Source organism: Sebastes umbrosus, chromosome 8 (assembly GCF_015220745.1).
Source record: "Sebastes umbrosus isolate fSebUmb1 chromosome 8, fSebUmb1.pri, whole genome shotgun sequence".
Lineage (NCBI taxonomy): Eukaryota > Metazoa > Chordata > Actinopteri > Perciformes > Sebastidae > Sebastes > Sebastes umbrosus.
In genome coordinates this window covers 19,790,748-19,817,266 of record NC_051276.1, presented here as the reverse complement: position 1 = coordinate 19,817,266, position 26,519 = coordinate 19,790,748, and the positions used below count along the sequence as shown (strand labels likewise).

The 26,519-nt window shown below is 43.1% G+C and overlaps 1 protein-coding gene across 4 annotated transcripts in view; it reads left to right on the top strand.

Moving 5' to 3' along the window:
* The first annotated feature begins 272 nt into the window (after positions 1 to 272).
* The window catches only part of rtkn (rhotekin), a 59,204-nt gene continuing 32,957 nt past the window's right edge, over positions 273 to 26,519 (top strand). The window contains exon 1 of one of the 4 annotated variants that reach the window (XM_037777787.1): positions 273 to 712. In XM_037777787.1, coding sequence (XP_037633715.1) covers positions 602 to 712 — 111 coding nt within the window. In that variant the 5' untranslated portion in view covers positions 273 to 601. Of the gene's footprint in view, positions 713 to 17,652; positions 18,289 to 26,519 lie in introns of those variants that run through there. The other 3 variants (XM_037777790.1, XM_037777786.1, XM_037777788.1) reach the window with 3 other exon arrangements.

Genomic DNA, 26,519 nt, shown 5'->3' with positions numbered 1-26,519 from the left:
TGAATGCCTTCTACATGTAGGCTTTTTGGATTGTGTACATTTTGAAAGTTATATGCCAGAATGAAATAACTAGTTTCATGCTTTATCCATCCATGCTGCTGAATGTCTTGCATAAACAGGCCTATACCACAGGCATCTGAGATATTGTAATAATAAATCTCTACTGTGGCACTCATCACCAGTAGGGGTCTGAGGACAGGGTAAAGTTATAGGTCCCAGCTCCACCACATGGGGTGTCACCGTGTCACTGTTGCGCGCACAAGACAAGGGGCAGTGTTTGGGAAAAGTGAAAAGTCAGCTGTGAAGGAAGGAAGGAAGACTCCCTGAATCAGTGTGGTTTTTTTTCTTCCTCCTTGCTTCAGACTCGGCTCCTACATCAGAAGAAGCGTCAGTGTTTGATTTGGGGCTTGCCTTAATCTCTTGGGAGTTTTTTTCCTCCCCCCTCCGGTGGGGCCGTTTTACCACCTGGATCTGCGCCGGGGCTGTTTGGCACTTTTTCTGAAGCGATTCCTCCCAGTTTTTTTTTGCGCTCCTCACTTTGAGTTAATCCAGTCTGCATTTATAGGACTATCTGTGAAGTTGGCAGAAAAGCAGAGAGGCGATGTTTTGCCGAAATCAAACAGCAAGAGCAACCGTCGCCCGCGGCTCTGCCCTTGAAATGGAGATACGACGAGGGAAGTTCAGAAAGAGCGTTTTTCTGGACACATCACAGGTAAAACTCAGATTGTCCGCCAGTTATCTCCACCGTCAACACACACAAACACACATATACACACACACTAGGGGGGTTTGTCTGTTTACAACTTTGACTGATCTCTCTCCCTTCTACAAACTAACTTATTTGGCACACTTTGAATGTTGTTTCTGAAGGTTTCTTTGAATGTGTACCCTGCTTTCAGCTTTGTGTGATATTTTAATTAAACTGCACCGGAGAGAGATGCTGCTGCTGCGTTCACGTCCTCAAATTAAAACCTCTTAATTGCAGCATTTTCTACAAACTACTTTGGATTTTACATTGACTCTAAACAAATCTCAATAATATCCCCACTGAGACTTGAAAGTGTGTCTCTTGTATGCTCTGTAGTGGGTTGAAAGCAACTTAAATGTGCTTTATGATGAGGTTTCTGTCTCCCATGGTGTTGTTTTTTAATAGTATAGTTTTGTTGTTGTGCTGGCACATTTAAGTGGTTATTGCATGACATTTGTTTTTCATAATAGCTCTTTTTTTACTTTTATAAAAATGCATTATACTATTTTGTTCTCAAGAGATTTCTCCTGATATTCACCTTGATCAACTCTTCTCACACACTTTCTTTGAATAACATTGCAAAAATATCAAAACTACTCTTCTGTAAAACACATTGGCTCACTTTTTAAAAGCTGCAGTGGGTAGAAATGGAGCAAATATCATTAAAAAAGGTTATTTTTATAAAACAGTCACTATATCCTGAGAAGTGCATGAGACAGGTAATCTGAAAAAAACCATGTGCCTCTGTGTCCTCAGGTGATCTTAATGGCATCTGTTAGATTTCACAGACCGGAGGAAAACAACCAATCAGAGCTGAGCTAGAGCCTTGCCGTTTCTGAGCAGCTGTCAATCACTCGCAAACTCCGATCAAACGGTCAAACTAGGCAGCGCTGATCAAATATGAATCAATATTCTGTTACTGTAATGCCTATTTCTCGCCACAAATGTTTTCAGAAAAATCTTCTTGTGTACTGTTTAGCTGTAAAATTAGAAAGTTTGTGACTCGGCATTCATGTTGAGATCTGTTGAGGAAATACCAAGCACCGCCCAACAGACGGAGCACAACCAATAGGAACGCTCTCTCTTTGAAATGACCTGTGATTGGCCAAAGTCTCCCGTCAGGAGTTTGATTTTCTAAAGTCTGAAAACAGAGCCATGAGGAGGTGCAGAAGTCTAGTTTTCTCTCAGATTACTTCAGTACAATATGCTGAAAGGTTATTATGGAATTGTTGCCCAATGATGCCAAAAACTTTCTGCCTACTGCAGGTTTAACTGCCTTAGTTTTGACTGCAGCATGTGGACAGTCATGCATACACATCCAAAAGTTGAGAACTAGGTCAGAACTGCAGCCTGTGTGTATCCCTCTCAGCTGTTTATCACTGGATTAGAACCGCTACTCTTCATGCATGTTTTCCTCTTCCTCCCTGCAAAGCTCCCATGTCAACATCTGCTTCTTATTAGCCACCGTTTGTCTGTCGGCAGAGCAGGCAGACTCAGAAGCGACTTCCAATCCAACCTCTAATTATTTTTACTCACGGCCGGGCCACTTTAATACTGTTTTGATGGAAATTCCTCCCTCTGTCCATCTCCATTCTCTTCCCCTCTCTCTCTATCTCTCTCTCTCTTTCTCTCTCACACACACACAAACACACTCACTTGCCTGTGGGCAGTTTGCATATTACTTTGGTTTCACTTGAGAGTGCTGGTATTTGGTTTATTCACTGAGAAACATATTCCTGTTTTAGGGGTGTTTGTGTACACAGTTTTGGAAGGTCTGAGACTTGTTTTGGTGATACTAGACAGAAAGAAAGAGGGATGTGTGTGTGTGGAAGAGAGTATCAGAGAGAGAGAAGGGTTGGGGAATTCAATTGTAACAGGATATTTAAGGAATGTTAATGGTGCAATATAGCAAATGGAAAAGATAGACTATTGATTCTGTCTCTCTCCTTCCCTCTCTTGCTTTTTCACCCTGCCCATGTGTGTGTGTGCAGGCAAAACACATTGTCAGCTAGTTGTTTATAATTCATGTCACAGGAAAACACCACTAACACCCCGAGAGTCAGGCACACTCATATTGATGTGCAGTCAGAATTACCCTGATCTGGTGTCAGCGCGAGTTCATATCTGACACACAAGCTCGTAAAGACCAGTAATGCATAACACCTCCTGGAGGTGCAGTGTGTGGTTAGGTCTGTACGGTATCTCAGGCAGCAGGATGTGAATGATCTCGTGTGTTTTTCGGGTTTATTTTCAGATTGTGAGAGTTGATGATTGAGTTTACAAACAGTGTAAGCAATTTTCCTCAGAGGTGTCATGATAAGAGAGATGAGCAGTGACACATGGTCTTTTTTAGGTAGTACAGGCATTCATGCTTATCTTGTATAATATCTATTTATGTATTTATCTGGCCAGCGGGGTCAAGTGAGGGTTAGATGAGGAGAGAGCAGAAGAGGACGACTGTTTTTTTTTACATATTTCCACCCGTAACTCATATATTTTCCCCTGTTTAGTCTCTGTATTAGTTATTTATCAGGGTAAATACTTCCCTTCTTCTCAACAACAACAATCATTGCTTCCTTAACTGTGTAATCTGCTCTCTGCTGGTTCTCATACAAGATTAATTTGTGTCTCTGCCTTTGTTGCCAATGCTAATGATCCTCTTTCAGGGACTGAGACTTTCCTCCGGCTCTGTGTGTTAGGGCTCTCTCAATGCCACTGTGGGACCTGTCTGTGGCATCTCAATGAAGCAGGCTACTTCCGTGTGAAAGCAACACCCTTTTCACCGTGCCAGGGGATATCACGTTTGTTTGTGTGTGCGCGCGTTCGTTTGTGCCAACATTTGAGCCTCTTATGTAAATGTGTGTATCATGAAGGTGGTCGGTCAATGACATGTTATCAGAGAGTGAAACGCACAATGCTCAAACAGTTGATAGAGAACGTCTAGCTTTTGTTGGACTGAACCCAAAGTGATATAGTGCCAACTTAGTTTTGCAAACTCATTAGTATGTATGTGGGCAATGGGAGTGTGTATCCGGTAGAGACTTTCCCTACATGCCCCAGTTATCAAACCTAAACTCTTGCATTAGACCATATTCACAGCAGCGAACTGTGTGTGTATTTGATCAGTTTAAGAATTAAGTATTTAATATGTTTGTTGTTAAAGGGACGCTTGTATCTTTTGAATGGAGACAATCAGTGTGTGTGTGTGTGTGTGTGTGTGTGTGTGTCAGCGAGGCTGGAGGCAAATGAAGCCAAGACTGCTATTATTATTCCAGAGACCGTAGAACCAGACTTTGGGGATTTCTGTGGGCTTACTATGTGCCTAATTACGGCAATCAGTTATGTAAATGAAAAATTGAAAACATCGCCTGGCATCCAGTTTGACGTTTAGACATATTATATCCTGGGCTAGTTATTGTTTCATGTGAATATAACACAAGTGTCTTATCAAGAGAAAGTCCTGGCAGTCTCTCTCGCTGCGTTCCGGCTCCACATCCTCTGAGGTCCGGCGCTGAATCACTCTACTGTGTGCGCATCACAAATTGCCAGGGCAATATGGTCAGAGAGTGGAAGGAGAATGAGGAAACCGAGCAAAAGATTACGTGCTCGCACAGCATTATGTTTGGAAATCTATTCTGAAGCCGTCCTGTCGATCCTCTGCCTTGCTGCTCTCAGTGGGAGCAGAGAGGACATCTGCTTTCTACATCCCTCCTCTCTGATCCACAAGGCCACCAGTGTGCCTCTGCGCTCGGTCTCGGTCCTCGTCAGGGCTCTGCTGTTTCAGCTGAAGCCACCCAGGCATACAGTGGGAGCCTGGGCTAGTTATTATTACGGAGGTGGGGATGGAATGTCCTGTATTATAATGCTCCGACTTTAACTCAAGGATGATCCCCGCTTGTCCGCTACACCACTGTGGCTACCACCAGCTATGCAGGGCCAGGAAGTGGTTAGATGTGTGTGTGATGACACACCCATCCACCCACACATCTCTCACAGCCTGCAGGAGGGGATGGCGAAGGTTCTGGGCGCCTGCCACTTGTGTTGAGTAAAGGCTTTAGCAGCTTTGGGCTGTGGTTTGGTTGGTTTTGGTGCTCTGCCCTTCTCCACCCTGTAGATCCTCCACACACTCTCACCAGGAAGTATCCAAACTGACCATACTAGTGGCTTGAGTTGACATTTTGGATACTAAGGGTGTTCCCCCATGCTCAGCATATGTTCACCCACCCTAAAAGGAATGTGTTGGTCACACCAGGAGTGCGGTAACTCCTATCTTGAAATTTGGGCGATGTGATGAAGTGTTTTTTAGTGCAAAGTCATACATTTGCAAAAAGATGAAGCTCTTGATTCAACTTGTTTTTTTATTTTCTCCATATTCTGATCTTTTTGATTTTATCAGTTGAAACTGATGCGTCCTGGTGTTATTTCTCCCAAGTCTGAGATACTGTCTCTAACTGATATGTTTTCTCCAGATGCCGGGATGTATGGTTTATAGTTCACTGTAGGCAGCCTCTCAGTGTGGCTTCTGCTAGTGTTTAATGTGGCCTGGCAGAAAACTGCGATGAACTAAAGCCTGTTTATGTAAGCATATGTTTGCCTCCCCACATACACAGAGGGAGAGCGGTCATATGGATGTTGCCGGGACGACACTTTTGCCAGCAAGAGGAAGCACCTCCGACCATGAACCAATTGAGAAAATAGGCGCTTTCAAGGAATGCCAAAACTCCCCCCCTACCGGAGTCTCCTTCTCAAGGCTGCTCTGTGTACCCAGAGAACAATGAGCCGTCGCTGCAACTGTAGCCCAAAACGACGCGCTGTGCTGGGGCATGAAATACCAGGCGAGGGGGCTAAGAGGCCTGGATGCATTCTACCAGATTTCTTGAACAACTACAGCGTCAAAGTTGCCAGGACTGGCCTTCATAGAGTTCTGTGAGAGAGTTATGAGATGAGATTTGTAGCCCAATCTTCCAACTCGGTGTTGGACTACCCAGCAGTGCTTAAATCTGTGTGAATTCTAAACTGTGCAGCCTTGGGGCTTTCTGGCATGTCGAACACTGCAGGGGTGCAGGGGAGATGCCAGGGAAAAAGTTTACCTCTTCTAAGACCCTTCCTCTCTCAAACAAAGCTCGACCACTGGAGCTTTCTGCTCGGAGGCTTTCTTGGTATGCTGAGGGATATTTTAACTAGCAAATGTTTAACTTTTGTTTTACTACACACACACAGGCTTTGTGCATACATCATTGTGGAGCGCTGTTCCCACTCAGCCTCTGAGTGCTATAGCACAAATGAAAAATTGTTTAATCTCAGTTTCTCCAAAGCCGTGAGTAAAATTCAGCCAGTGTTCTGCTATTGTTCCCATGGTAATGACTGGACTGTTTGCCTAATAAGTTCAGCGAAAGAGAGAACAAAGCTTTATTGTTCAAAAATAAAGTATTTAATAAAGATCGAATTCACATATTCTTTATCTTTTTATGCGAGCAGGCAAGGTTATGTTGTAGTTTATTATTTAACACAATAGGCCTATTGTTTGTAGGGAAATTTCACACATCAAATGTAATTCACGTAATGTCCTTGCTGGGGGGCGCTGATAATCTTTTTCGGTCTCTAATTTCATTCTTGTCTCTATTTTAATTTAATTTTCAGTGCGAGCTATCTGAACAACAGCTGATGATCATGATATTCTGTGGGTCTGTTCACTTGGTGCTGGGCCTCAAAAGCCCTGAAGGTCTCTGCTCTTTCCTATTACATTTGACCCACACACACAGCATTAGTCTCATAGTTAGCGGATGTCCTCCTTCACTGGCCCCTTCAAGGACAGTACTTTCTTTCACAGCCTTATCTTATCTAAGTCCCACTCTCCGGACATGCTGGACCATTTCATGCTTGGCTGGGAGGGTACAATTTATGTTCATTTGAATTACATTTCAGGATGCTTTGGCAGTTTTCATTTTTATGCACTTATGTTCCTCATTGGCTGCTTTGTTCCGGTGCTCTGATGCTGTATCAGTGATCTATTTCCAGATCCTCATGGCTGCAAATGGAGACAGCCTCATACATGTTTTTAGACATAGTGTTTTGGCCGTGGAATGTGGTTCGTGGCCTCTATGCGTCTCTATGTGGCAGCTGGTGTCAGGGTGCAGTTTAGCAGCTGAGGTTCTGCTGCTGATGTTGCAAGTGTGAGCCCCACCCAACCACAGATACAGTACTTGTTCTTGTATGTCACAGATAGGACGTCACTTTGAATGATAATAGAGAGAGCCAAGATAGATAACAGACGTGTATGTATACAGATACAGGAAGTGAGTCACACATACTGTCAGTATCTAGTTCACACATGTCTGCATCTCCATGTATGAAAGCTGCTTTTTTCGAACTCTTCATTAGTCATTCGTGATAACCGCAGTTCGTCAGCCTCTGTTTCACACACACACACACCCCTTCAGACAGTGACTAAGCAGCAGTGTCTCCTTGAGCAAGGTCTGTTGCGTTTTTATCAGACAGACATAGACAGGCTTTGTTCACACGGTGTGCGCTCGCTGTCCGAAGCGTGGCTGTCACTGGCAGTGACTCTGTTAACAGACAGATGGAGAGATGGATGGAGGTGGTGTAATCATTGGATACTTTCCCACTCCCCCAGATGGGAAACTTCCTCCTCCATGCATCATCAAACCTGTCTCATTCAGTTACCACCTTGGCTAGTGAAGGGGATAATGCTGTTGAATCAGAGTAGTAATCCTGAACTGTCGCCATCCGAATCCCTTCTTGTTTCCCTATTTTTTTTTTTTTTTACTGTGTAATATTGGAGAAAATATGACAATGGAAGGATTTGGGATCACAATATGAATGCCAGAGTTAAAGAGGTTTTAAAAAAACTAGATTAGAGCTTATATGATATAATACAGTAAAACGATGTGTTGTTTGTTCCGGATTACAGATAATGAAAATGGTTGATGTTAAAGAAACATACTACGGCTCTATACTGCCTCCGTGAGCTTTCACGTCCTTCCACTGTTTCATTCTCCCCAATCTATCAACCTCAACGCCTCTCTTCCCCAGGAGAGCCATATTATGTGGGCCACACCACTTCTTTGAGGCTCAGGTCCCCTGATATATAGCAGGAAAATTGGTCTTTTTTGCCATATAGTGTAGGGCGCTAACCCACTTTCCTGATCCAGATTACGCTGAGGAAGTCCTCCTTTGTCTTTACAGCCATAGAAGATTACTGTTTGTTTTATGTCCCTTTATCTCTCAATCTATTTTCACTGTTTGCCTTTTGGATACACACCCCACCAGAGACCTAGACCTATTGAGCCCGGCGCTAACAGACTGTAAAACAGAACTTGACTGCCTCATACCAAAGGTATCTTCTCCCTGTGAACATAAGACCCCCACTGTGTACGGCCTCTGTTAAACATTGACAAAAAGACACCCACACGGATTCCGATGTGTGGTTTCATTTACAGTCCAGGACACTTGTTGTCAGCCCCCTTTGACTTATCGCAGACGGCTTAGAAACATGAGAGGCTTTGTGTCTATGTGGAAAAATGCCATTCTGTGCTGGACACTTTGAGAAATAGTTGGGCTTATGAAAAACTGATTTTTGTCTCCCCACTTTTTTCATTTGTTTCTTGTCAATCTTTCTGAAGTTATCAAAATAAAGATTTTTTTTTCTCTTTTACCGCCTGTTATGATGTTGGTAACACACAAAGCAGATATGTCTGTGGGTTTTGTTCCATTTTGTGTGGACCAGCGGGCAATCTGCGGGTCTGAGAAGTCAATGCGGAAGTGCATTAAACTTGCATTCTTTCTAACAGCCAGCAGGGGGCGTCTCCTCTGGTTGCAAAAAGCAGTCAGATTGTATAGAAGTCTATGAGAAAATGACCCTACTTCTCACTTGATTTATTACCTCAGTTAACATTGTAAACATGAGTTTATGGTCTCAGTCGTTTCAAGTCTTCTTCAATACAGCATGATGTTCCATTTAGTAAATTATGGTCCCATTTAGAGTCAAATAGACCATAAAGCAGGGTATGCTTTAGGGCGTGGCAACCTTGTGATTGACAGGTCGCTACCATGGTGTTGACCGGTCTGGGAGTTGTCCGTGTTGTGGTCTTACAACTTTAACCCTTTCACAGTTTGTTTTCAGTTCATTAAAATGAATTATAACCTTTTCGATTGCCTAAATATGCCTTATTCAGCGTTCGGTTGTACTTAGCTCCATCCTCTCAAGTCACCTCTGGTTGCAAAAAACCAAGATGGCGACGGCCAAAATGCTGAAACCCGAGGCTTCAAAACGGCAGTCCACAAACCAATGGGTGACGTCACGGTGACTACGTCCGCTTCTTATATACAGTCTATGGTATGGACATGCAAACCAAACAGGTCCACGGTGCACTACATTCTGAAAATATCGGTAACACTTTACAATAAGGTGGCATAAACCCAGATAGTCAGTGACACAAAAAGTCACGTTGCACTGTGAATCCATTACAACACTAAGTTTAGCCTGTATCATCACCAGGGACAAGTCATTAACCTTCAATTCCACATTATCCATCAAGGCGGAGGAATATGGGGCACGTCTCTATCAGCTATACTCTGTCACATCTTTTCTGCTGTTCTCTCCATTCCAGTCTTTACTTTCACTTGTTACTGGACAAAGAGGCTTTTTATCCCTCTGCTCCTATACATCCCAATACTACCTGACTATATTGTACAATAGGCGGAGTGAGGGCCCCTCTTTCATAGAGAGGAATGCACTGTGAAGGGAATCGATGGGGAGGAATGTATATAGGTGTGTGTGTGTGTGCTGGGTAGGTGTGTTGAGCATGCCTGCTCCTGCACTGATTTGGACTATTGTTTTCATTTTGTGCAATCTCACTGAGTTACAAAGTGATGAGTTCAAGCTCACCGTGAACTGTGTGTAATAACCAGCTGTAGGTATTAGCTGATGGACGTGTATTGTATTGCAGTTCTGTCCTTGTAACGTTCAAAAAAAGACTCTCAGTCTCGCAGTATTGATTCTGAATTCAAAACGGTATCTGAGAGGAAAGAGGGAGAGGGCAAAGGGGGCACAAGCACCAATGATGTTGCTCTTTGTTTTGATGATGCCGAGCAGGTGTTTGGCTTTATGAGAGCAGATGGGTCTATTATGCATGTCTGCCTTCCCTGCATGCCGCATAGTGTATACTATAGTCCCTGCCAGCATGCCTGTGTTTTAATGTGTTTGTTTACTGGGCCCAGTGGCAGACGGTGCGGTGTCAGAGCTTGTTGTATCGTTGTGTTGTTCCTGCTGTCTCAGCAATTACCTTTATCGTGTCTGTCGCTAGTTTTCCATTATTGCCTACCTCAAGTAAAAGAAAGATATCAGCTTGTCTGGATGTTCACTCAGGTGGATTTGGGCGCTTAATCGCCCGTCCTGAAGGTGGGAATGGATGCCTCTATGAGCAGCATACTAAGAAATATAAAGGGTAGACAAAACACACTTCTATGAAAAAGGACTTGATGGTTCAAGTAACAAAAAAACACTCTTAATGGGTGGATCATATTGAATGCCAGTTAGCACCGTTTGTCAACTCTAAAAGGGGTCTGGTGGTCAATTTAATAGATTAAATCACTCATCGATTAATCTGAAAAATAATTGATGGTTTAATTGACCACATAATGACCCCTGTAAATTAACAGTATGTGGCACATTGTACACACGTTATCAAATACAATTTGTATTTTGCTTTCAAAGTTCTGTGTGTGTACTGTCTGTGTAAATGTAATCCAGTCTCAGCTCTCGCCAGGGGATTCCCCAAAGCTGTGACGAGCCAGGCAGATGAGAAAACCAGCCGACTAAAAAGGGATGTTTATGGCTGATGATTTGTTTGATGTCATTTTTCAATTTAATTTTAATAAACAAACTTCAAAATACCACCAATAAACATTTTTATTAGATTGTAAATTCAATGCTGCTAAAATCAATTCAAACCTGAGCACGTGCATTACTGCCAAACATGCTGTTTAAAAAAAGATTGGGAGTAAAATATCTCAATGAATTTAAACTAAAATCAATGACCAGAATGACAAACGCATATTGACCTTGTTCAGTCAATTGCCTCATTAGACTTTCTCCTGCCTCCCTCCAGAAATCAGTAACCTTTAAAGATGTTATGCTCGTCAGTTTGAGATATGTTCTCGCTAATGTCTTCTCTGCTGATGTTTACATATCGTTTCTGCAGATGTTTACATTCTTATATTGTTTCTGCAGATGTTTACATTTGTGGCTCCTGTTTTACATTTCACCCAGACAGATTTTACTACAAACAGCAGCCTCTCAGTTGTTAGCTCTAAAAATATTTGTTATGGTCTGGCAGAAGTGACGTTACGGCAAATAAAAGTACCGAATTTTGTGGGGGGGTTTTTGAAGCTTGACTTTTTATATATGGAACAATGAGTTTTGTTCTGTCTCTGTGTGTCTTTCTCCTCACTGCTCACTGTCATGTCTGTGGATCTCATCTCCGTCATGTCTGGTTCAACTTGGAAAGGAAAACTAGCACATTCTCAGTCTATTTATTCAATAATTATTTAACAAATTTGTATGGACACATTATTATTATTATTATTATTATTATTATTAATATCATTATTATTATTATTATTATTATTATTATTATAATAATAATAATAATAATAATATTAATAATAAAGCTGCAGTGGGTAGAAATGGAGAAAATATAATAATTATAAAATAATTTTAAAAAAGTGATTTTTATAAAACGGTCACTATATCCTGACAGTAGTGCATGAGACAGGTAATCTGAAAAAAAATCATGTGCCTCTGTGTCCTCCGGTGCTCCTAATGGCATCTGCAAGATTTCACAGGCCGGAAGAAAAGCTCCAGATCAGAGCTGATCTGGAGTCTGCTGTCCAGCTGCCGTCTATGAGAGCCGGCTGTAATGCATTTTTCTCGTCTCAAATGTTTTCAGAAACATCTTGTAGTGTACTTTTTAGCTGTAAAATGAGAAAGTTTATGACCCGGCAGCCAAGTTGAGATCTCCTGAGGAAATACCAAGCACCGCCCACCAGCCGGAGCACAGACAATAGGAACTCTCTCTCTCTGAAATTACCTGTGATTGGCCAAAGTCTCCCATCATGGGCTAGAATATCTAAAGTTTGAAAACAGAGCCATGAGGAGGTGCAGAAGTCTAGTTTTCTCTCAGAGCACTTGAATTACAATATGCTGAAAGGTTATTATGGAATTTTTCCCCAATGATGCCAAAAATATTCTGCCTCCCGCCACTTTAACTAAAGCACTGTGCAACTCCCCTGACTATTAAATTGTGTTTCACACGGTGGTACATCTTGCTGCGTTGCTGTTTCGGCCCTGCAGAGGGAGCCATTGCTCCATTTCAGATCCTGCAGCAGCCCAGGAGCCAAGACACACCTTTCTCTCTTCTTTATCACCTTTTCCTTTACAGATTCACTTCATAATATTCACCTTACTGTCATTGATAGCAGTTTAACAAAAGCATTCACATGATTAAATGCGAAATGAATTGCCTCGGTGTACATGTCCTCTTAAATCCACACATATCTGTCTCTGATATTGCGCAGCCTGCACCCCCGAGGGTAGAAATCAATGGAGATGAATTGCCCAACGAGTACGTTTCTCTCTGAGATGCTGCAGTCTCCTGTGACCGGCTGAGGAAGCGTTCCTGAAAGTCAGCAATGATTCTGGGCAGCAGCCAGAGTGCTCTGCTGCTTACTACTGACATGCTGCACAACTGTCTCTATGTGGTATGTGTATGACTGAGTACTTGAGCCTGTTTTCCTTCAGTTCAAGGGGTGTTGAGAAATAAGATGGACCCTCAAACCAGGTGTTAGAAAGACTCCCTGTTCTGTTATTGCTGTGTGTGTGACGAGGCGGGCTACTCCCCCAGCTTTTCTAATCCACGGACTGTGACGCATACATCCTTTTTCTTCAATATGAAGAACACCATCTGCATGATTTGTGCGTCCATGCCCGACATTTCATTTGCAATATTCCTCAGATTTTCATGATGGATATAGAGTAGAATGTTGTTTACAACGCTGTCACAAGAGCCCCTGCATCTAATCTCAAAGAAGAAGTTAGATCACTCAGACATTACACACTCAATGTGATACATCTAATAACAAGGTAGGACTGTCGATGAGATTTACAGTGTCATTACCTCGTCTCTGTGTCTGAGTTATGACTGCGTAGCTGTCGGCGCTGGTTTTTCCACGCTCTGACTGAGGACTGACCTCCAGGGGGGATTTCTCCATGATACGTCTGGTTTCACAGCTCGTCACAAGTCAAACAGATGTGACCCGGTGCCTGGCGTAACACAGCCATGTAACCGAAGTCCTGTGATATTCAGATGTGTTGAGGCTTTTGTGACGCAGGTATTACGGGAACAGATTTGTAACCTGGTGCTTTGACAGGGTGTGACCGTAAATCAGTTTATTCTCTCACTGTCCTTGTGCAATCAACTGTCTGAGAGAGTACAAACACACGGAGGAAAAGCTCTGTAATAACTCTGTCTTATTTTTATTTCTTTGCCCTCTGTGTGAAAGAACGGGGAGGACGTTTGCTTGGCAGGCCATAATCAGACAGACAAACCCCGATCAGCTGCATTTGTCTCATATTTTCAGACACTTCTGCCACAGTTTCATTGTGTGTGTGTGTTTGTTTACGTCTGTTTATGCCAGTGTGTATTTGTGTATGTAAGTGTAGGTTTGTGCCTGTGTACGCACAGTATGTCTCAGTTGGCGAGTGGGAGTCGTGGTGTGGGTGGGGTTAAGTTTTCAGATTAGATGACAGTCAGGGCTCTTTGTTGTGGTTTGGGGCCCGGCTGGTCTCGGGAGGGGGGCTCTCCTGTTTCCCTGCCCTGTTCTGCTACCACACATGTGAGTTAAGACTAAAGACAGCCTTTAACCTTCAGCACAGAGACTCTACAGTTGTGAAGATAAAAAGGTGGAGTTGCTATCTGAGGTTATAAGATGGTGCTGCTGATTAGAAGATGAAAATGACATTTGTATGATAAACATCAGTGTGTTTGTCTTCTTTACACTCTCCAGAGTACCATATGGATCTCCTCAGGGCTCTTGTTTGTCTTTTGTAGACTGCCTGTCTGAACACTAGGCATAGTCTGGTGATATTAAAGGTTAATTAGGATTTATTACAACTAAGGTCTTGTTTCCATAGCTTTTGCTTTAATTCCTATCGATAATAGTGACATTCAATTCATCAAGTTAATTGCAGAGACCGGGAGGAGTCCAGGTTAGACAAACCAACTTGGAGGAGAAAATGAAGGCAAAAGGCCCAGACACATCAACCCGACATCAAAGAACTAGAGGCGATGAAGGCCGACTGTGTGATGAAACAAAGCAGCGTTTGCTGAACATTTTCACACCACTCTCACTCATCTCTTAGCTTCATTCCAGACGGCCATGTGGTTGTGAAAATATCCGTGTATTAGAATGATCAGATGAGATGAAGAGAAAAAATGAGAAGAGCCTTCTGTGTGTGCTCACTTGACTTTACTCGTTGGCTTGCTTTCCTCACTTCCGTTTCTCTTCTCGTGCACTGATTCGTTTAAGCTGAACAGCCAATCAGAGCGCCGTCGCCAATTCAACATACTGAATTGGCCTCTGATACGAGCAGACCAGAGCCGACACTGCAAAAACTGTAGGCCGACAGATGCTCACCGACGGTCCCAAACCGTCCGATGGCCAACCGTTGGCTTGTTGTGTCAGAGCCTAAACAGTAAGATTATTGTCCAAACTTAGTTGTAGTTGTGACATTTCAGGTCCACTCACTTTTGGTTTCACCTCCAAATAAATTGTTTTAGATAATCTGGCTGAAATGTTGGCTCGTTTACAACCTGTTTGATCTACTGAAAACTTTTTCAGGCACCATCAGATTTGACCTGTTGCGTTCCTTGATCTCGGCAAGTACTTTTGTGATTATAAGGTATTATAGGCAATCGAAAATGATGACCAACGCTTTCTATATAAGACCCGAGTTGTGACAAACAACATTTCTTACATTTGCAATGAGAAAATGTTTTAGTTTTCTTACTTTCATCTTCCATCTCATCACTTTCGTCTTTTATTTTAATACACAAATATTGTATGGAGTCCATTTGTCTCCACAGCCTTTCCTTCCATGCTCACTTCATTGCCCGTTGCTTAGATTTAATACCTTTTCTTTCCTCCTCTGCAAACACTACATATCTAACACTTGTCTCCTGTAATATATCTTTGGCTTTTCGCTGCGTGACTCTCAGCTCCGACTCTATTATGTTCCTTCCAGCTGATTAGGTGTACGGACAGGAAGTCTTCCGTATTCCTCCACACATCCGTTTAGAAACAAGAAATGCACCGGCTATTGTCTTGAAAGCAGTCTGACCCTCTCAGAACATATTATGCAAGTGTGTGTGTGTGTGTGTGTGTTTAGGAGAAGCGATTTTATCCAAATTTTCTAATCTTTCCATGGAACAAGTGATCCCTGTCAGTGTTCTGTTTACCTAATCCCTCCTGTTTTGATCAAACCTCGGAGTTAGTGTTGGATTAACTGATTGTGTAATATATTGGTTTCACTCCTCCTCCCTTGTGGCGGCCAATTAGCACATCTGGCCCCGCTGCAGTCAGACCGAGCTGCTAATCCACCATCCAATCAGCAGGTAATCACCATTAAACATAGCAAAAATCCCAGTCAGGCCTGAAGCTGCACTAACCACTAAATCTGCTGTCTCTGAATACCTGCGTTTGTCCTCGGTGGCTCCTGGCCAGGACGCAGCGATGCTCTATGTTGGAGCGAATCGCCTGCCAGCCTGCCAGCCTGCCAGCGAGCTCTGTCATTGAGATAATAGCTGTTTTCTGTCTGTTTTTGTTCAGCCTCTAGGCTTTTGTCATCAGGTGTCAGTCTTTGTGTTTTACCGCAGGGAGATTTACCTGCAGCGTGTTCTGGTTCACGGAGCTGCTGCAGGCGTAAAAGAGAGACTAAAGAAAGACTAAATGGATTAAGTGACACTGGAGTAATACGCTGTTGTCCCGTTGCTTGTACATTCTTTAAAAAGCATCCACATGTATCAATGACAAAGTGACAACAGCAGGGAGAAAAATCACTTCATTAAAGGCCTGTTTTAACACAATGTCTGTGTTTGTATTCGAGGTGTTGGAGTTCTTGTTAAGTGAATATTTTTCCAATTTAGCAGCATGCCGGATCGACTTTCAGAGGAGATTGACTGGATATGAATCTACACACACAATTGTGAATAGAGGGCACACACACACTCGCACAGGAGTCCCTGAATGTTTTGTGAACACCTCTAACTCTCCCTCTATGCATTCACCTCAACTATTTCTCTTTCCACCTCAGGAGCGATAAATCTCGTCTGTGTGTTGGTGTCTGCCACAGATTAGCCGCGTGATTTAAACTCTTGAGGGTGGAGCAGGCTTTTCTTGGGGAAATGACCCCGGCTTGCTACTGGCACCACCCATGGCTCCTCTCCTCCTCTCCTCTGAGGTGAAAGGGCTTTTACAGTCTCCTTTTGTTTTCACTGTTTGCCTCATGTGTAAAACAGTTTGGAGGACGTGCTTCAGGGTGATGGAGTGCCATATGGGCATGTGTGTGGAGAGGGATGGTCCCAATACTTTCTTTTCTACAACTGTCCTGTAAGGAGGAGTGATGATGACCTCTTGAAATCAACTCAGTGATCCTCTGAAAATCCCCTCGTCCACTCCCCTATACATGCCAGAAGAAATGTCTCACCCACGCTGTTAGGAAGGATACACACACACATCACACACAACAGCTGTATCAGGATTAACGCGCCTGAGAGGAGAAACAGGATGCATGCTTTGGGTCTCTCTGCTCCTATACTTTGCTATGCGTGTTCTGGAGAGTAAAGGCAGATTGGCTGTAAACCAGAACAGTTTTATGGCTGAAAGTCACATGGAATAAACTTCAGGATCTCTTGTCTTGAGAACAGAGGAAAGCTGGCCACCAAACAGCTGGAGTGATGGGAAAGGAGACTGTCTTCGCCCTGGGTCTGGCATGACTTTAAAATGTTGTTTTTTTTCAAATTAGGGAACCAGTTCTTCCTTTTAAAAACATTTTTCTCGTATTTTTGCAACATCTAACTTTTACCCAACACTAAACGTGAAGTTGAGGCGTCTTTTTGGAGCAGATATTTTTGTTGGATATAGTAAGAATTGCCAGGAATATTAATATTTACAAGACTAGGTAATTAAAGATTGACACGATCCATGACACTGGGGATCTGCGTTATGAAATATGCATTTGAATTTGCCAAATGCTTTTGACCCTGTGACCTACTAAAGTGCATGTTTTCCTCCTCACCTATCTTTTGGTTTATCAGTTTTTTTTAAACAACCGCGCATATTTTGTTTTAAAAACGAATCTTTTATTTAAAAAAAAAAAAAAGGTTAAAAAATGTCATAGTATAGTATGTCGAAAGAATTTCATAAAAATTCATAGTATAGTACTACTAAAAAATTCTTTAAAAAAATTCATAGTATAGTGGAATGATATAATCTCACCATCTCTCTTTTTTTTTATCACACATAAGACTTTTTTTCTCAGTTTACTGCTAGATAACATCTCTGGGTGTTCATTTTCACTCCCCTCATGGTTATAATTTCTCCATTTATTATCAAGCCAGTAAAAAAGAACAAAGCTCCCCACCCTGCTATGCTTCTGTGCTGCTGTGGTATTCCTTATTTATTTGTTTAAAAAGGGCGTATAGAAGCTGCTACAGTAATCTCTCCCTCCTTTTCCCCCCCTCTCTTTCTTCTTTTTTTTTTTTTTTTTTTTAAAGTTCATTACCATCACCAGAGAGAGGCGCGTCGTAGGGGTTAATTTAGCGCCGACTCTGGGAGCGTCAGGGGCGCACACAGTGCACACAGAGGACTAGTTGTGTCGATCACTCCCGCAGAGGCGATGCCCTTTTGTGGAGAGGTCTCTCTTGTCACACAGAGGACAGACGGCATTCACAGTCGGGACACAAAGAGAAGAACTGCATTTTAAAAGGCACCATTCTTTCAGTGCAAACCGCTGGGTGTGTTGACTGTAGGGTGTTTGAGAGGATCTTTGTTGCAAAGGAGAAAAGTAGAGAAGAAGAAGAAGAAGAAGAATACGCGCAGTGAACGGGTTGGGGGATTTTTTTTTTTTATGGACAGGGTTACTACAGTGCAGCCGATGCTGTCATCCACTCCACCTATGTTTTTGCTTCCTCGGAGTCTTGTTTTGGATGAGGAGCTGGACTTTTACGCATAGCTTTTACGCAGAGATTGAGTAGGAGACGCCTGTCATGATGAACTTTCTCTCCTTTTTACCTGCTGCATAGTGGGTTTGAGGCGGATCATTAACTTCAACAAGTAGTCATTTTGTGGATATATCTGTCGAAAGGATGCCAGTTGATAAATTCGCAAACATGGAAGAAAAACTGTGGATACTGGAGGACCTCAATATGATGTACATCCGCCAGATTGCACTCAGTTTGCAGGTAAAAAGTTTATTTCAATTTCCATTTGACCATCACTCATCTGTGACCCTCTGTAGGTGTTCTTGTTACTCTGTTGTCACCAGTTTGTACACAATCTCATATAGCTGTGGGGTTTGTCATGTCAGTGTGATGATGTCTCAGACTTTTACTTTATTTTTCTTGATTGACTGACTATCCACACTGAATACAAGCTCACTCACTCACTAATAACTGAATTTTGTTTTACTAAAGTATACAGTGCGTCACTGTGTTAGCTGTGTGTGCAGATGTGGTGTAAAGTTTACAGTTGTTGAAGAATCTTTCTATGAGAGACAAACATGTCGAGCTGACACTGGTGTGGTCTCGCCCGGTTACAGATGGCAAATGTTACACTGACAGCAAACTGAAAACAACACTGCATGCCATCCATCTCTCCGCTCTCCGTGTCTACAGTCTCCCCTTCCAACTAGGGGTTCACCCACAGTCCACAGCTGCACATATGGGCCTCATAAGTCCCTGTGGGAGTGTGTGTGTGTTCTAGTATTGTGTTCTGAGAAAGACCGAATGTTTATTATTAATGCAACATCCAACCACCTTTTTTTTTAGAATATCCACAATCTGTTCCTTTTAAGTGTTTCAGAGGAAAATGCTGAAGAATGCGTCTATTTCAGAGTTGAAAGGAAGAGGAGACACATGGTCATTGGAAATGTTTCAGGGATTTCAAAGGGAAATTCTAATATACTTTACTTTCTGGCCCCTATAATCTGAAAAGATATAGACTGTCTGTGCTGCAGCTGTTAAAAAAAGCACACTGTTTCTTCATTTCTCGCTATGTTGACTGAAATCTAGTCCAAAAAGCCTTCAGCTGTGTGACACGAGGGCTGCATGAGAGGTGATATTACTCACTGGTATGTGCGTGTTGTACCTGCTGGCAGTTTGGCATCGTTTTCAATGTGCGAGGTGTTTTTTAGTTTACCTACCTGTGCCAAGTCAGTGCCACAGAGCAACACACAAACTCATGCCAGCTTCAGTTTCTGTGAGGCCTTCGTTGTGGTTCCCAAATTGTTGGTCTGTCTTTAAAACTTTCATTAAACTTTAAATACACTTGGCTTTTATAGCACCTGAAATGGACTGTCACACACCAGCTATCACAAGGTCTTTTTTACCAATTGATTAGGCACTAATCAGCTTATTAGCTCCTGTCACAGAGCCTCCTTTGATGAAGACACATGTTTACAGCTCGGACTTGAAAGTTGTACTTTGTCTGAATATTGAATCTAGGACGTTATGGTGGAATGTAGATAACAGGCGTTTCTGTCTGATGATCTATGTGCATTTAGCTGTCTCGGCTCCATTTGTATTTCTGTAAATGCAATTACAAGGGTAGGAATGTATAATAACGAGATGATGAGCCCTGCATTTAGCCCTGTGGGAAAACTTCTCCTTCACAAAGGAGGTCAGAGTTCAAGGTCGACTGCAGAGAGACGTTACTCTGCAATTTCAGATTGTTGGATAGAAAGTAGTGCTCGTCTTCAACTCATGAGTATTTTTTGCTGGTAAACACTCGCTTGTTTGCTCACTCTCACTCTTCCCCTCCTCCCCCTATGTCTCCTCTGCCTGGGTGGGTTTATGAGACAGGGATTCTTTGTATGTGGCTGAGCTGCACGGCCCACAGTCTTAACTGTAATTTCAGTTAGCTATGGATGTTTTTCTGCTCCAGGATCTTTCATAAACGTCCCGCTGGGTCATCACGACTTGCAATTATTACACTATAAACCCTTTTCTCCTCCTGTTTTGTTTTTCCCTGCGACAACGTATATATCTGAAAGCCACTCCCACCCCATGCACACACACACATAGAGTACACAATATACATTTATAAACTATACACTTTGTTTGTTGCTGTTTTTCTGCACTGGTCATCGCAGAGGATAAGCCTGTCTGTCATTTTAAAAGAAAATTGAGAAAAGTGAGAAGATCATGCATGTCCTGAGGTCCCAGCATTCCTCAGGCTTGTATAATTGCTGTGTCAGGAGGGGAGAGAGAGCTGCCATTGTGTTATTTGCAAGCTCAGTAGGAAGGAACTTTTCAGCTCTTCAGGTTTTAACAAGTCTATAGGACTGGCTGCATTCTTGGCTCCAGTTTTCTTTCGTCTTTCCCTCCTCTCTTATGACAAGACAGTCGCTGATGTACTGTTTCTTCAGTCGCATGCAGAGTGTAAAAGGCATTTTGTCCTCAGAATACAGAGGAGAGGTGGCTGATGGGAAACAGGAAATGCTCCTGCGTAATTACTGTTTCCCATCGGGAGCGACAACATGATGTCACTGAACCCACTGCCATTCATAGACACATACACACCATTTCCTGTCCCCACAAACCCGGATACACAGATTTTTGTTTTTGTTGCTTTGTTTTCTTCTTCTATCCTGGTTCCTCCATAGTTCTCAGTCCTCTTCACCTTCTCAGGCTGCGTCCTACTGTCCTGCCTCTCTTTCCCCCCCGTTGGTAGCCCGAGGGCCGTAGATGGACACTTGCTCCCTGGTCTAATTTTAGCCTGCAAACTGACCTTGAATACGTAGATCGCGGCTTTGCCAGAGTTAAATGTGGACATTTGTTAGAAAGGTTTCTGAGGTCATTCATTTTTGCGCAAGTTCTATAAGCAGGATTTGTGTTGTGTTCATTCTGTAAGTCGGTCATTGTTTGTGAAAGTACAATACTTTCTCTGTGTGTGAGTGTGCATGTGTGACTTCACTGGGTCCGAGTGGCCCTGCTCTACTCAGAAGGGGTGCAGCCTGGGACTTTAAGCTGCTACAGCTCTGGCTGCTACCGATCATACCAATGATATCATCTCATGAAAGATTAAAGGAACAGTGTGTAACATTTCGGCGGATCTATTAACACAAATGCAATATAATATTCATAACTATGTTTTCATTAGTGTATTATCACCTGAAACTAAGAATCGTTGCGTTTTCGTTAGCTTAGAATGAGCCCTTCATATCTACATAGGGAGCGGGTCCTCTTCACGGAGTTCGCCATGTCGAACAAACCAAACACTGACTCTAGAGAGAGCCTTTTGCATTTTTGCGTTACCCGAAGGCCACCGTAGTTCTCCGACACGCTCATGAATCTGCGATAACGTGAGCCACAGAATACAAAACCGTGGTACCGCCAGTCGCTGTCTGACTTCCGTTGCTCCTAAAGTAGTGTTATTATGGTAGGACGACCTCTGTGCGAGGCGAACGGCGTTACAACGACTTTGCTCTTGGCGGCTTATGTTATCGCAGTCTTGGAAAGGGAGGAGTGAGTGGAGGGGTACTAGTTAGTTTAGTTAGGTTAGTTGCAATCTGCAACCAGACAACTAGATGTCGTCAAATCCTGCATACTGTACCTTAAAAGAGATCCCTTTTTTAAGGTTTTGCTGCAGTTGTTGTATTTGTTGAGGTATTAGAAACCAGAAGTGACCCTTTACTATTTGTTGAACCTGTGAAAAACACCATCTGGAAAGTGTAGCGAGATGAAAACATGTTATAGAGCAATTGTGGTTAGAGACTCCCCAAAGAGCAACACTGAAATAGCCCAAAGTCAACTATTTGAGTCTGTGAGCTTTTTTATTTACTTGTATATCAATCTGGCTGATAAAATACAACTTTCATTTTGATATTTATCAACAAGTTCTATAGAAGTCCTTAAGCAAATAGACACTTTGACCCTAAATGCTCGACATCTGAGCCTTGTTGACGATGAGCTCTCGTGGGGGGTCAGGTGGGAGTTCTTGCTGCCTCACTTGGGACTCATGTTTGACCTCTCACACGCTCCCAAACCCTAAACTTAGCTGTGGCCATGCCGCAGATAGTTCTGCTGATTCTAGACACCACAGGCAGGCGTTAAATATCCATTGGCATGGTATACATGCAGCCTCTCTTCATCTGATCTCAGATGAGTGCCTTGACCGTTTGATTGAGTGGGACTTATCAGAAGTTAAGTCTGTCCACACAGATCAATGCAGCCTCTGTTTCTATTTGAAAATGTGCTCACACAGAAATATCTTTTCTGTAGGATTCAGTTTGTTCCCTTGCACATATTTGTTGTCATGTGGCTATTTGACCGTTTCCATCCTGTATATATAGGCTTCTAAGTATCAGTCCTGGTGGTAACAGATATATCAGACCCCGCTGCTTTCTAAATGCAGGAGGTCCTGGAGGGCAGAGGCCAAATTGACAGCAGTTAATCCCTTCCTGCTCTGGGACAGTCAACCAGTATTTTCTTGTGCACTCCAGCTAGACTGATGAATCCCAACCTGGATGATGAATTTGTAGAAAGAGCAAAGGTTAATCTTATTTATACTGGGACAGCAAAACCGTACATGTGAGGTTTAGCTTCAATCCCCCGGCTTATCTGTTGCATATAGTTTTTATTTGTCATATTGTGAGCCTATTTTTTTCTATTCTTGTCTCAATTATGTTCTTCTTTTATCACCACTCATTTGTTCAATCTCTATGCCGTTGCCTTTTTTGTCTTTGTGATGAATTCATCCTTATATCATTGAAGTCAGTATTGATATGTCTTTCCATGTAGAGCTGCAACGAATAATCAAGTAATTGATTAGTTGTCAACTTTTATATTAATTGCCAACTATCTTGATAATCGATTAATCAGTTTGAGTCATTTTTTTAAGAAAAAAAAGTAAAAGTTCTCTGATTGTAGCTTCTTAAATGAGAATATTTTCTTGTTTCTTTACTCCTCTATGACAGTAAACTGAATATCTTTGAGTTGTGGACAAAACAAAACATTTGAGGACGTAATTTTGGGCTTTTGTGAAACACTGATCAACATTTTTCACCATTTTCTGACATTTTATAAACCAAACAGTTAATCGAGAAAATACTCGATAGATTAATCAACCTACTTCCATGAAGAAGCAGTCAGCAGTTGAAATCGGTGTGTGTGTGTGCATCTGTAGTTGTGTGTGTGTTAGTTCAGCTGTGAGGTTGTTTAGGTAGCCTAAGTTACACCAGACCTGCCTGCTTCAGTGGAAGGTGTGCTAAAGCTAACAGCGCTCGCTCTCCCGTGATACAGGATACACACTCACATCTGAGCCAAAATACATTCCTCCACAACGGACCGCTTCATCGTACACCGCTAACCTGCTGAGCTTGTGTGCTGTGTGCTTCTGAGAGTGTGTGTGTGTCAGTAAATATTTGCAAAGAGTAGTAAGCCAATACTGTAAGCCATATAATCGAGGCGAGTGCTTTGATTTGATTAGAGATGTTAGGTTTATCACCCTGGATTTCACAGTTACCGTGAGGCTTTTTAATGGGCTTTTTTGCATTTGTTTTGAATTAGATGGAATGGTTTCCTATGGTATTGCAACAGCCTCAAAGTGAATGGAAACAGCCAGGTTTATTCACTTGTAAGTGTTATGTACATGGGGTTTAGTGTGTTTGCTGTGTGTGTGTGTGTGTGTGTGTGTGTGTGTGTGTTTGTAAATGTGTCTTTGGCATCTGCATCACGGATAGCTACAGTGGCTTCCAGTTCTTCCAGTGCTGTATGCCAGAAACAGGCACAGAGTGTGTGTGAGGTAGAGGAGAAAGGGGGCTTTGTATCACACCACACACACCCACCCATCGCTCCCTACCAAGCCCTCCTCTCCTTCTTGGAAACGCACCTCTAGCTCCGAACCCTCAGCCATCCCTTCCCAGCCTTCCTCTCTCTCCCCTGCCAGCCATCAAACCATCTGGCTCCCCCACCTCACCTCTGCGCCCCCCTTGGACTTCACCACAGTGCTGTACCCCTCCACCCCCCTGTGCCTCAGTCCTCACCCCGGCCATCGCCCCTGCAGCGGTTAGGAGGAGCAGCACAGGTCTGAATAGGCACTCTGTGTGAGCAGGAACCAGCTAGATGCCGCGGCCTGAGCCAAGCTTCCTTTGAAAAACAGCAGGCGTGAGCCAGGAGAGTGAGAAGGAGAAAACACAAACCGAGAGGTGGTGTTATTGGAACATGGACCCGACTCCCTGCACCTTCCCAGCCGGTTTCTTTTTGTCAGTCACTTCCCTCATGGCACTATCTCCTCCTGGATCCATTTGATAATTTCACTCTGCTGCTTCCTCTATCTCAGCTTTCGGCCCTTATTTCCGCACTCTTTTATCTCACCCTTCAGCGTCACCTTTCTTTAATCCTCCTTCTCCACTCTTTCACCTGGGCACGCACACTTTGGCTTTAGTGTTTAAAGGATTTTTATTTTGCAGCTACGAAGAAAATTGGAGTTATTTAAGCTGTTTGAGTTGAGACTGCGGGCATTATTCAAATCGGCACAGATTGGATTTAAAGCTATGTCTGACTTATCGTGTCAGCAGCTCAGGAGTCTTTGGTTTTCAAGCAGAGATATTAAAAAACGTCGTATTCCTTTGTAGAACATGTAATTAAGAGCGTCTGAACGTGTTCTGGAGATGCAGCTGGCGGCGCAGGCTGTTTAATCAGATGGTCGTCTTTGAAAATGTGCGCGAGCAGCACACATTGTGTTAAAAAAAAGTGTTTAATTGTGCCTGTAGATGTTGCTTTTGTGTTTGTCCATATGGACGCAATTTGTGCTCGCGTCTGGTGTGCTCTATTTGTGTGCTTGTGAGATAAACTCTGCACAGTGCACATGATTGTGTGCAAGTTTATGGTTCACTTTACTGATTTACGCGTCTTTGGTGAGGTTTATGTACAGTATGTGGGGGATTTTGAAGTGTGCGTGAATAAATTCAGTCTATTTCTGTATGTTTCTGATCCCTGATCTCTCATGCTGTTACCGTGCAAAGTTAGTGGCCTGGAACAGAGAGTAGATGGAAGTCAGAGAGGCGAAGGACAAAGTGTGAACCAAGAGCTGTCTAAACAAGCAGTTACCACCATTAAAACAGTCCTTTCACCAGTGAATAGCATCACCAGCATCCTTGTGACTGTACAGATTGTCTTTTGGGACAGCGTGTGTTTGTGATGTGTTTAAGGAGCAAGCCAAAGTGTCTAATTGAATCACTGCACACTGCGAGATCCTTGGCCACAAAGTTGCTTCTTGCATGTATATGTGTGTGTGGGTCACTGGTGTGTGTGTGTTTGGCAGGTGGAACAACTCTGTCAGCGTTTGGAGGGCTGCCGTCTGACCATCTGAGAGTCCATTCTGCTCTCATCAAGGACAAGATGATCTCTTCCCGCTTTCATTTATGATGTAATGCCGTTATTGTCTCTGTCTCCATCTCTCATTTTCACAGCGTCTGTAAGAGACCTAGTAACATCACATAAATAGCAGTTAGGTTGTTTTATTAACTTGAGTCATACACAACTTAAGAAAACACAGAGAAAGCCGAGCAGATGGCCTCACAGAAGGCTTTGTTATCACTGCAACGAGAGACTAGCTCGAGTTTTATGTGACTTCTGTGGTTGGATGCCTTTAAGATTGATGGTTGTGCTGTTAGGGAAAACCTACATGCCAAAGGCGAACTGTCTCGGGGGAATTCCAGGGTTTAGAGGCGGGTCAGCAGCAGGAGCTGGAGCTTAAAGCTGAGGTAGATCTGAGGTCCAAGGCTGCTGAAAAGGGGGGCCTCTTGTTGTGGTGCGAGGTGCTGAGAGGCATGGCTGAGCTGTTCCACCCCCCAAAACAACTCCCCCTCCACAAAAAAATAAACCTCACCATGATGAGATCAGTGGAACAAACTCTCCAGCTGGATGATGTCATGTTTGGGACTATGGGGTCAAACTCTCAGGGTCACATTAGGAGAAGATGTGTGGGAGGGGTTATGTGAATAAGACCCTTTGAGAATTGTACACAGGCTGTTGTGTTAATCTTTTCTCCTTTCTGCTTCCATAAGCACACACACACACACACACACCTTTTACTCCATTACCTTCTGTGTCCTCCTTCGCCTTCTTGGGCATCATTAGCAGATGAAAAGGTTAATCCAGTTTATCACTGGGACAGACTGGACAGGGATTCCTATTGGTCCTTTGTAGAAGTATAGCTTGATATGATTGGCTGATACATACAGCTAACCCGACTGAGACCCTTTTAACCCCCGCTACACCAAGCCCCTCTCAATCATTGCGCAGTATGTCACTACACACAGACTGGCTGTTGGTTGTTATGTAACTACATGTGTAAATTTATTGAGGGACTGTTTTTGGGGCCTGTATATAATAACACACACACAACTCATGTCCTCACAGTTGGCCACCGCAGCTGTCACTGTAGAATCCATCCAGATTGACGGTCAGTA